At 33.2% G+C, this 13,298-nt stretch overlaps 1 protein-coding gene across 1 annotated transcript in view; it reads right to left on the bottom strand.

Moving 5' to 3' along the window:
* Nucleotides 1-203: 203 nt before the first annotated feature.
* The window catches only part of LOC139859266 (uncharacterized), a 38,891-nt gene continuing 25,796 nt past the window's right edge, over nt 204-13,298 (bottom strand). The window contains exon 4 of the mRNA XM_071848063.1: nt 204-502. Within this exon, the coding sequence (XP_071704164.1) occupies nt 204-502 (299 nt within the window). The remainder of the gene's footprint in view (nt 503-13,298) is intronic.

Below are 13,298 nucleotides of genomic sequence, written 5' to 3'. Positions count from 1 at the left end.
TTAGGAAACTCAAATAGCTTATATAAACCCTCATGAATTCCCTAAACTGCATCACAAACTAATTAATATCCAGCCTGTACATTGTCGACTAAATCTCCTGTTTTCCCTCTAATTGTGTCGACTAAATCAGACACCATCCAGTCTGCTTTTTGTCGACTAGATAAACCCTCAAAACAACCTCTTGCAATCGACTAAAATACCTGTTATTCTCCTGTTGTTGTTTCGCCACCAAACTCAGCCTCTAAACCTCCATTAAACCTGCTTGTTTTCTGCTGTAAACTCGACACCCAAACAGTCCCTTTAATCTCCTGTTTTGCTGCTTTTTCTTGCTGTTTCTGTCGAGTAAAACATACCCAATTGGGTCGAATTTGTTGCTGTTTTCTTGCTCTTTTTTTTAAAAACCCAGCAGGCTGCAATATTGCAGCTGTGTCACCACCTGTTACAGCCCTAAGATCGACCTGTGTAGCTGTTTTTGCTGCCTGGTTCTTACTGGTTTTCCTTACTGTGTGCGTGAACAAAACAGCCCAAGAGAAGTGCTATTGTTGCTGCATTTTTCTGTTGATCTCTTGCTACTGCTGTCGTGTGTAATGAGCTCAAAAACCCATCTGTTTTGGGTCAAAAGTTGCAGCTGGTTTCTGTTTTCCTGTTCGCACCACATTCATCATCAATCTTAGACTTAATCTTCATAAGGTAGCCCTACACCCTAGCTTCATGTTACTCATAATTTATTTACTTTAAGTATCATTGTTAATAAGAATAAGTTAATGAATAATAATAATAATGACATGAGTTAGTTAAAATATTTATGTATGAATAAGATTAAAAGTATTATGAACTATGTATGATTATGAAGTATTATGAATAAGTTAAAAAGATTGATAAAAGTTGATTAATGAGATTGTGTTGAAGATTAATAAGAATGGGGATAATGATAATGAATATGATTAATAAGTTAAGATCATGAGTAAATATTGATATGGATATGGTTAAAGATAAAGGATGCATGATCATAATAATAAGAATATAAATGTATTGTTAATGATGTTAATCATGTCAAGTTAACAAGAAGATTATGATATAGTGATGGGTAATGTTATTAGGATAATGATAGAAGTAGGTTATGATGTTATGATAAAAGTGTAATTATAAGAATTTGATTATGATAAAGATTTATGATTAAAGGATTATGATTTTATGTAAGTAAGCTAGGAGATTAATTAGTTATAATGAAAGATTAGTGTTTTGATTAATAAGCTAGAAAATGATAATAGTTGTAAGATTATGATTATTAGTAATAAAGATAATGGTGATGGTAAAAAGGTATGAACTAGTATTATGATTATGATTTTATGTAGGTGAAGGTAGGAGAATTAATGAAATATGGATAAAAGATAATGAAGTTTATGATTTTATGTGAAAAGCTAATAAGCTAGTTAATGAAAATAGATAAAGATTTTGATTAAAGATATAATGAAGGTTATGAATAATTATTAGGCTTATGATCTCATGTGAATGTTACTATGTTAAGATTATGATAAAAGGTTATGATTATGGATTAGTAAAATATTTATGATCATGGTATACGTGCATGCATGCATGCATACATACGTGTGTGCATGTATACATTGTAGGTATATGTGTGTGTGTATATGTAAATATATACATTCGTGTATATGTATATGTATATATGTATGTATATGTACGTGTGTAAGAATGAATGAATGTGCATTATGTAAGTTATATGCGATTAGTAAACATAATAATAAAAGTAATAAGTATGTATATATACGTATCATCTTACACTGATCTATATGTAACACCTACACCTAGTACGTATATACCATATAGTTATGAATACATACATGAATAATAATGAATAAAGAATATATATGTATGTATCACATAGGTGTATATTATCTATGTAACATATAATGAGCAAGTATACATAATAGCTGATTAACTAGATACTAATACTATTATAACTTACACACCTAATTACATAGTAACACTAAAGTACACTAAGTATATTATCACTTATATAAATATAACTTTTCTCGAAAACGGTCACTGTTAATATAGTTTGCTATATTAATAAACAAACTTTATGTCTATTAGACATTAACTAATCGAACATAATATCTCTAGGTTGAGATCTCCGTGTTCAACCCTCCGATCATATAACTTGCGTGGAATATCTATCTGCTATTAAGGTGAACTTCATAGCCCCTCTTTTTACTATTTCTTAACTGTTTTATAACTTTGGGGTGAGACACATGCTTGCTTTTAAACTGTTTTACGCTTAGACACAAGTACTCAAACTTTATTTTGATCAGTTCAAACTGTTGCTAACATGCTTTGATTCATGCTTAATCCCTACCATGATATCGTTAATTACTAGAATTTGGTAAGCTTAGTTATTATGATAGCGCTATTGAGGGTGATGTCTCTATCCGGATGACCGCTGGTCAATGGATACATAATAACGATGAATGACACGAACGTGATGTGTTTAGGGTAACTTATGGTTAGTATGGATATCATATACACCAGCACTACTACCGAACTGATTAAACCGCTTATTTAAATCTTGTGGTCTAAAACTTGTTATGATTATTAAACCTATGTTGTTCACTCAACCATTTTGGTTGACACTTTTAAGCATGTTTTGTCTCAGGTACTTAGATACTTTGCTTCCGCTGTAGAACTCTGCTGATACTTAGAAGTCAAACCGAACACTCGGACCAGAGTTAACATCCGCGTCAGTGGCGATTTTGGCGGGGTGTTACAGCACCTATGTTATCTCTTCCTGAAGGCAGTGATGATTTCGTCATATATTGTGATGCCTCGAAAAATGGTTTTGGTTGCGTATTGATGCAAAGATCGAAGGTTATTGCCTATGCTTCTTGTCAACTAAAGTACCATCTTTATGGAACTAAAAGTACCATCTTCACCGACCACAAAAGCCTCCAGCACATATTCGATCAGAAACAACTGAACATGAGGCAGCGACGATGGATCGAGACATTGAACGACTATGATTGTGAACTTCGTTACCATCCTGGAAAGGCAAATGTTGTAGCCGATGCCCTGAGCCGGAAGGAGAGGATGGTACCTCTTTGTGTTCGCGCCTTGAACATCATCATTCATTCAAATCTCAATAGCCAGATCCGAGTAGCCCAAGATGAGGCTCTCAAAGAGGAGAATATTTCTAAAGAACACTTGAAAATTCTCGTTTCACGATTCGAGGTTAAGGAGACTGGACTCCGATGCTTTGTCGGAAGGATTTGGGTACCTAGTTATGGGGATCTACGGAGCCTTATTCTAGACGAAGCCCACAAGTTACGGTATTCGATTCATCCAGGAGCTGGTAAAATGTACCACGATCTCAGGGAACAGTATTGGTGGCCTAATCTTAAGAAGGATGTTGCAACTTACGTTGGTAAGTATTTGACTTGCTCGAAAGTTAAGGCCGAACATCAAAGGCCATCTGGATTACTTCAACAACCGGAAATCCTGCAATGGAAGTGGGAAAGGATAACGATGGACTTCATTACAAAGTTACCAAAGACGGTAGGCGGTTATGATACCATCTGGGTTATCGTTGACCGACTTACTAAATCAGCACACTTCTTAGCCATGAAGGAAACGGATACGATGGAGAGACTCGCTCAACTATACATCAAAGAGGTTGTATCCCGTCATGGTGTGCCCTTATCGATTATCTCAGATCGCGATACCCGTTTTGCCTTCAGATTTTGGCGTTCTTTGCAAGAAGCCTTGGGAACTCGTCTCGACATGAGCACCGCGTATCACCCACAGACCGACGGTCAGAGCGAATGAACGATTCAGACTTTAGAGGACATGTTGCGTGCTTGTGTTATTGAGTTCGGAAAGGCTTGCGAGAGATATTTTCCGCTAGCTGAATTCTCTTACAACAACAGTTATCATTCGAGTATTAATGCCGCACCTTTTGAAGCGTTGTATAGTCGCAAATGCCGTTATCTTATTTGTTGGGCCGAAGTAGGCGAAAAGAAAATCACCGGACCCGAGGTAGTCCATGAAACAACCGAGAAGATTGTCCAAATTCAAGCGAGACTTAAGGCGGCCCGTGATCGCCAAAAGAGTTATGTCGACCTTAAACGTAAAGACTTCGAATTCAACGTGGATGACCGTGTAATGTTGAAAGTCGCACCTTGGAAAGGTGTGATCCGTTTTGGAAAGCGCGAAAAGTTAAACCCGCGATATATTGGTCCTTTAGAAATCTTGGAGCGTGTTGGACCCGTTGCTTACCATTTGGATCTTCCGACTCAGTTGACCGCAGTTCACCCTACTTTTCACGTGTCGAATTTGAAGAAATGTCTTGCTGAACCGGAACTTGTTATACCACTGGAGGAACTTACGATTGATGAAAAACTCCACTTTGTGGAAGAACCTGTCAAAATCATGGACCGTGAGGTTAAGACTTTGAAGCACAATAAAATTCCAATTGTCCGAGTCCGATGGAATGCCAAACATGGACCCGAGTTTCCTTGGGAACGAGAGGATCAAATGATGCAGAAGTATCCTCACCTTTTCCCGACTCCAACACCTGCCTCAGCTTAAATTTCGGGACGAAATTTCTATTAACAGGTGGGTAATGTAACGACCCGACTTTTTCGACTTGCTTTTGTGCCTTGTGTTTTTGCGAAACTACGTATTTGTGCGTACTGTGCTACTTTATACTCTGGAATCTTTATACACATGGCTTATTTCATTTATATTAAAACGTACCTTTAAGTACGTAGGATACTTAACTTGATCACCGGAAGCCTTTATGACCGTTAGTGTCACTTGACGTTACGAACAAACTGCGTACTGCGTACACGTTTAATTTTTGTCATAATCGGAATATTATGACTACGAAATCTTAATTATTATTTCATAATAATAATTACTTGGGTTTTTAGATGCTTAATTACGCGTAGTAATTTTCTTATGCTTACTAGTTAGTCTTGTTGGACTTTCTACCTTGTTGGGCCTTAGCCCACCCTACACTAGTTAGTGGACTATTTAATTAGCCCAATTATTAATAGCTAGTGACCCATTATTATGTAAGACAAATTTCCATTTATTAGAGGGAACATGCTAGCATTTATGTCAAGTATTATCCTTAATGTTGCATGGGATCCTAACATAAGCACCAACTTTAGACAACCATTAACCAAAAAGCAAAAGTTGGTCTCCCTTGTCCCCCTCTAAAAATCACGGCCAAACCCCCCTCCCCTCACCTCATTCACCTATAAATACAAGCCTTATTCCATCCATTTTACACTTGCTTTCATTTGTAATTCACACACACTCACTCTCTAATTCTTTCTCTAGTTCTTTCTCTCTCTAAAAAGTGTAAGTATTGATTTTTCTTCTTCTTCTTCCTCTCTTTCTCACAAATTCATCATCATCATCATCATGGGTCTAGCTTTTTAGCTTTGATCTTGATTACATCTTGTAGATTCAAACTTTGATTTGAATCCTTCAAGAACATGGAAGATTCAAGCTTTCTAGCTTTGAATCTTCACCTACTTTGTAGATCTATATCTTTTAACTTTAATCTTGTTATTTTGTTATAAAGATTCAAACTTGTGTTTGTAATCTTCATGTAACTTAAAGATCCAAGCTTTATGCTTCAAGATCTTCAAGAACAACCAAGATGCAAGCTTTATAGCTTGAATCTTCATATCTTTTGTTGGATCTAAGTTTCCTAGCTTATGATCTCATTATTTTGTTATAAAGATCAAAACTTGTGTTTATGGTCTTCATGTAACTTAAAGATCTAATCTTTATGCTTCAAGTTCTTCAAGAACACTAAAGGTTCAAGCTTTCTAGCTTTGTGACCTTATAACTTGTGTGAAAGGGATCCAAGCTCTCTAGCTTAGGGTTCCATTACTTCATTTGACTTAGATTATGTTCATACTTGCTTGATTGAAGTAAAGTTTGTAGCTTTAGTTGTAAATGTAACTTGTAATTGTGTTAAGACTAAGAATATGATGTAACCTTGGTTCATCATCCATCTAAGACTCTTAAATGAGTTGTGTTCTTACTTGGTCTTAACATATTGTATGTTGATGGTAGAATCTTGGTCAAGGTGATGCTAACCCATCAACGAGTTGTACACTTGAAGCTACAATCATCAAGGATGAGAACCGTGATGAGCATCAAGCACTAAGAACCCCACTGGAGCACCTTGCTTACTGTTTTCGGGATCTGATCAGACCACTTGGTCTACTGGAAAGTTAATTTTCAGTTAGTTCGGTTCGAGTAGATGATTTTCCGTTTAGACCTCGTCTTAATCCGAGTTACGGTTTAGGATTTATGGCCTTCCGAAAGTCACTACACCCTATTAACGTTGTGCTGAAATTTCTGACCTACTCGCACTTAAACCGTCGCCACGGTCAAACGAAGATGAGTTTGGTTCTGGATATTGGTCAGCAACTAGGGGACTCATATACGGAGCCATAGCCACTGATTATGCGTCTTTTAGTTTTTTATAGAGTTCGTAGCAGCTGACCGAAGTCAGCCTATTGTTTCGATCTCTATTCTTGTCAAACTTACTTAGCTTTTATGATGATGAATGATGATGATGATGACACTTAAACTTATTTTATGCACTATTAGAACTTATGAGGATAACATACTGACCTAGTAACCTTTGACTTAGGTTGACGACTGTGACGACCCGGAAATTTCCGACCAAATTTAAACTTAATCTTTATATAATTCCGACTTGATAAGGAATGAATTTTTAATAAATCTTGAACCTTCGGAAAGAGTTTTACACAAGCTTTTGTTCACCCTTTTATTCAGACGATTCACGAACGTCATAACTTGATTTAATTGTTTAATTGTTTAATTATTGTGTATATATATGGATTTATATATATATTTAACTTGAAAATATGATAATTAAATATCTCATTAAGTATATTAACAAAGTATTGTATATATATTTTCATACTACTAATTTAAAGAGTTTTTGAACAATATATATGTTACTATTTAAACGACGTAATTAACTTATGTTAAAATGTATTTACATATAATGTATTACGAGTGTAAATACATCCTTACAAGTATTGAATACACTTTATAATATACCAATACATATAAAGGATAGCTATACTCGTATTTCAGTTCAATTTTCTCAAGAATTCTACTCGCATTCATACGGTATTTTTACCCGTATTATACACAGCTTCTAGAAGTATTTACTATTAGTATATACCAATAGAAATCTGCAATTATTTGTGTAATATGTCATCCATGATATAATCAATTTAATATGTCATCCATGACTTAATACATTTTAACTTATCTTAGATATTTTCACTAAAAGCCAAATTTTCAAGCCTATAAATAAGCACCATTTCTAACTCATTTTTACACATTCATTTTTCAAATTTTACTTCCAATTTTCACACACACTTGCAAGAACTCTCTCAAGTTTTGTTCTACTACTTCTTTCCAGCAACTTTATATTCTAAACTTGAGGTAAAAACTCTACTTCAACTCTTGTTCAATTCATATGTTTATAGCTATCTATATAAGAGTTTATAAACTAGAACATAGTTTAGTTGATTCTAAACTTGTTTGAAAAACTAATCTAATCTTTCTAACTTAACTCTAATAATACTTATTTATATGTATTATGATGTTATATTAAGTTAATATAAGAACTTATAACTTGTACATATGAAGAACACCTTGAAACTTAACATATATCTTTTAATCTCCATTCAGTAAAAAGCGGGCTGTTTTGGGTTGGGAATTAAAAACCTATCTCAGACTTTGAGTTCGAGACTAAGACTTTGGAATATGTTAATATATGTAAATAAGATTTCCAGTATTTTTTTCATGATTTTAGACAAAGTGGAAGTATTTTATCAAAAATCGTATATGGGGTGGATGCTGGGATTTTTCCAAATCTGTCCATCGACACAAAAAGAGGGTAAAGCTCTAAAAATTACTACTTGGGATGAACTTTTCGAATTGGTTTTGTAAAATTTACTTCTTAAGGAATCCATAGCAATTTGATTCACTTTAAACGGAGTTGTAATAAATATTTGGCGAGCAAAACAAAACCTGCTAAAATTAACGTGGTATGGATGAAATTTATATTATAAAAACTATATTAACCATATCCTTGTTAACTTTTCCTATATCCTATATATATTTGGACATGTTATCATTAGTATAACAAAATATTATAATCTTGATTAATTTCGAGATTGTATATATATAATAATCTTGGTACGTTCCATGACAATACGTGCACAATACGTTTTGATAAATCCTAAGACAATACGTACATAATACGTTTTAGTTAATTCTAAGACAATACATATACAATACATCTCTGGATTGATGCAAGACAATACGTACACAATACGCCGTGGGGTAATTCTAAGATTATATATATATATATATATATATATATATATATATATATATATATATATATATATATATATATATATATATATATATATATATATATATCGATTATTGGACTATTGGACTTTTCGGACTATTTTGGACTACTAAATTTGACAACTTAAATAATCACATGTGATTGAAAATATAAACTTAAATAATCACACGTGATTGAAAATATAAATAATCACATGTGATTGAAAATATAAACTTAAACAATCACATGTGATTGAATATATGATATGAACTTGCTATATTAATTTTGTTCACATGTATTATTATCTGAATCGTTATTATTATTATAGGTTCGTGAATCCAAGGACGACGACCATATTTTTAATAATTTAAAAACTTATTATTAATATACTTTTACTACCGTGAGTATATAGTCCCATTTTTAAACTCTACAAATATTTTGGAATGAGAATACATGCATTTTATGTTTTACGCCATGGACACAAGTACTTAAAATATATTCTACGTTGAGTTGTACCACTTTGCATATCTTCCCTAATAGCTTGGTAACTAATATTTACATGTTGTAAGAACATGTATACGCGAATCCTATTGATAGATCTATCGGGTTTGACAACCCCAACCGGGCTAGTCGCTCTAGTATCGTAAACGGTTGCATAGTACTTCATTTTTACTACACTTGGTACAGTGTAGGGAGATTTCATAATAAAGGGAATATGCCACATTAATGGTTAAGTATGGTTACCGAAGCGCTCAACAACTTATAGAATACTTTTATACACTTGTCAGTGTACATATATTTATAACTATGAAAATCTTGTGGTCTATATTTATATCGATGCTAAACCTATATATCTCACCAACCTTTGTGTTGACTGTTTAAGCATGTTTATTCTCAGGTCCTTAAGAAAGTCTTCCGCTGTTGCATTATCTGAGCAAGCTGTGCATGGAGTCTCATGCTTTTATTTAAATGAAGTATTGCATTCAATAAAACCCTTGTCATGTATTATATTCGATTGTTATGTCACATATGTAGTATTTGGAAACCGATGTATCATGGGGATTATTTCTTAAATAATCGCTCACTTGTTTAAAACATGCATTATGTATAATAATGGTTTGATTTTTATGAAATGAATGCAATATTTTTCTAAAACGTATCATATAGAGGTCAAATACCTCGCTATGGGACCAATGAATAATGTACTGCGTTTATAGTAATATGGACGGGTCGTTTCAACGACCTTTCGGACCGACTTACTACTTGCATACTTTCATTATCGACTTTACCGCTCTTATCACTGTGAGTTATAGCATCCCTTTTTACTTTAACTATTTTGGGACTGAGAATATGATGGTTAAAGCTAAGGGGTATAAAATACTATTAAATACGATACAATTTTACACAAGATATTTATTTATTTATAGAATGGATATACTTAAACCTTGCTACAATACTTATAGGCAGTGTACCTAATCGTACAGTAGTGTAGTTTTTAGTAAGTCCGGTTCGTTCCACAGGGAAAAATCTTTAAACAAGGCTTAACGCTATATTAGTTTTAATTTATAAAAATACAAATATATATAAGTAATATTATTATTATAAAGGGGTTTTTTACCGTTTAATGACCGGTTTGTCGATTTTAAAAACTTTAGTCGCAGTTAAAACCTAATGTAAAATATTAAATAAATAAAAGATTTAATTTAAAGCGTAAAGTAAATAACGATAATGAAATTGCGATAAATAAAAGTGCGATAAAATAAAATTGCGATAATTAAAAAGTACGATAATTAAAAGTGCAATTAAATACAATAACAATAAATAAAAGTGCGATAATTAGAAGTGCAATTAAATATAAAATAAAGGAAATTAAATATGAAATAAAAGAATTATGCTTATTTAAACTTCCGTAATTATGATGTTTGACGTGTTGATTTTAGTTTTATGCCCATGGGTTAATTGTTCTTTGTCCTGGATTATTTAATATGTCCATACGGATTTGTCCATAATAGTCCATCAGTCATAAATATAAAGAGCAAAAGCCTTCGTCAAATTATTCTTATTCCCGAAGTCAAATATTCCAACTAATTGGGGATTCGAATTGTAACAAGGTTTTAATACTTTGTTTAATGAATACACCAGGTTATCGACTGCGTGTAAACCAAGGTTTTACTACTTTGTTAACAATTACACCAATTACCCTTGAATGTAATTCACCCCTGTTTCAACAAGTCTATTAATTATTAATCCAGTTCCGTGTCCGGTAAAATGAATAATTATTGGTATTTATAGATATCCCGCCCACCGTACCCAGTCAAGCGTATGTGGTTATATATAAATACGTCGAATTATAAGTTTGTATATTAAATTAACAAGGTATTGTTTAGTTAATATAAAACCCATTAATAGCCCATAGTCTAATTTCCACAAGTGTCGTTCTTTTATCCAAACCCCAATTATGGTACAAAGCCCAATTACCCAATTTTAGTATTTTTAGCCCAACATCATGATTACTTTGGTATTAAATAAGCATAATAATAACTTAGCTACGAGACATTAATGAAAATAATATAAACATAACTTACAATGATTAAAAATAGCGTAGCGTTACACGGACAGAATTTTGACTTACACCCTTACAACATTCGCTAACATACCCTTATTATTAGGATTTAAAATTAAAATTAAAATTAAAATATAAATATATATATATATATATATATACGTTTACATATATTGAGAGAGAGATAGATTATATGATATTTTTACGATCAAAATGCGTTTTTCATCCAGGGAAGCTCCGCAACTCGCGGCATTTTTGGCCTTCAAACTCCGCAACTCGCGGAGTTCGTATTTCCAGCTCACACAGCCTTGGCTCCTAGCTTGCCGACGGTTTATAATATATTATATAATATATAAATAATTATAAGAATTATTTAAATATTATATTATATTTATGTGCATAGTTGACTTGTAATTTTTAGTCCGTTGCGTCGAGCGTTGAGAGTTGACTCTGGTCCCGGTTCCGGATTTTCGAACGTCCTTGCGTACAATTTAATATCTTGTACTTTACATTTTGAATATTGTACTCTTGTAATTTCGAGACGTTTCTTATCAATAATTGGAACCTCTTTGATTGTATTTTGTACTTTTGAGCTTTTTGATCGTTTGCGTCTTCAATTCGTCAAATCTGTCTTTTGTCTTCACTTTTTATTATTTAACCGAATATCACTTGTAAATAGGACAATTGCAACTAAAAGCTTGTCTTTCTTAAGGAATAATGCTATGAAATATATGTTCATTTTTAGCATTATCAAATATTCCCACACTTGAGCGTTGCTTGACCTCAAGCAATATAGTCTTTGAAATACTAGAATCACTTCTTTATTCTTCACACTTTGTACATCAGTAATTTCTTTACGGCGGTATAAACAATGGTAGTAACGATGTGGTTTACAGTCCCACATGACTATAAAAATTTAGATCCATTAAGGAAATTGGATCTTTATGAAAACATTTGATCTTTTGAAAATTAAATCTAGCTTTTACCCTAGATAAGTTTTCCGGAATAACCCTTCACGGGTGTTTGCAAAATATTTTTGTAGGTTTTGTGGGTTTCAGATTTGAAAATTTTAGCTCAAAACTTATGGTTTTGTGTCACCCACTTGCTAACCTTGTATTAGGAAAACAACACGTCCAGTATACTTGCTCCGTATATTACCTTTCGATAAACTACCGTCCGGTTATAAAGGAAAGCGTTGAACAAGCAACTGTTAAGGCAATGTCCCCTGACATGCTTTTAATTATGGTCTATAACGTGTCGGACGCAATTACTATCCTTGGTAGGAGCAATAGTAAAGCTCACCCTTATAATTTTTCGGTCTGGCACAAGGTCCTGTCTTTGACCATACTATGCAACCAACGTTCTTACAGTTGACACCCGATTTGGTTCAGATGACCTAATGAATTCCAGGTGAATTCCTAGGATTTTACGTTCAATGGTAATGAACGCATTGAAAATGGGTTTTTAGAAAACAAATCGGTTTGTAATTTTGATCAAAATATTTTCTCGTTCAAGCTCGAGTTTAGATATCATTGAATTCCATGAGTTTGAATTCTCAATCTTTAAGGTCAATCTCAAGGATTGAGTAATATCAGTCTTAAAAGCTGATTTTTGATCTTTAAGGAGATTATCCTTTCTGGGGATCTGATTCATTAGTCTTATCTAGCTAATTTGCACGGCGTCCTCCCCATTTTACGAGAAAGATCCTCTCATGGTTAGGATAAGTCTGACCACTTGGTGACCCTGTTTTATGCTGAGGTCCGTGGATTTCCTGCTGATTTTAGTGATGACTTTTCTAGATTTTTCGTCAACCTACAGCTGGTCTGGACGATAACTTCATGACCTAAATCAAAAAGCGCGTTTCTTTTTCGGAAGACTTTACTTCCTTTTAATGATGGAATTGATTCATTGTGTAGATCCATCTTTCTTACAGTAAATCGGGTAAAAAATTTTAGTTTAGTCCAAAGCAAAAGTATTTTGTATCTTTAAAAATATGTGACATATGTTTAAAATAACTTAGTAAATTTTCCCACACTTGGCTTTTATTTTCCTTTTTATTGTCCTCTATTCCATTTTAAATGAATTCTAACATTTTGGTTTGTTTCTCAATTTATGTCCTTTCCGAGGTAACAATAATTTCGGTGTTAACACCTAGTTTTATCATTCATAAATATGTATAAACATGATTTTGAGTTCATTTAATTGAAAATTTTGAAAAATTTTACTAGAATTGGGTAGTCAGTATATAAGACTAGGGCTGTTCTTTATTATCAGAGAGCACTAGATTCTAAT

The sequence above is a fragment of the Rutidosis leptorrhynchoides genome, chromosome 7 (assembly GCF_046630445.1).
Source record: "Rutidosis leptorrhynchoides isolate AG116_Rl617_1_P2 chromosome 7, CSIRO_AGI_Rlap_v1, whole genome shotgun sequence".
Classification (NCBI taxonomy): domain Eukaryota; kingdom Viridiplantae; phylum Streptophyta; class Magnoliopsida; order Asterales; family Asteraceae; genus Rutidosis; species Rutidosis leptorrhynchoides.
Note: the sequence above shows the minus strand (reverse complement) of the source record. Positions and strands in the feature narration are given on the sequence as shown.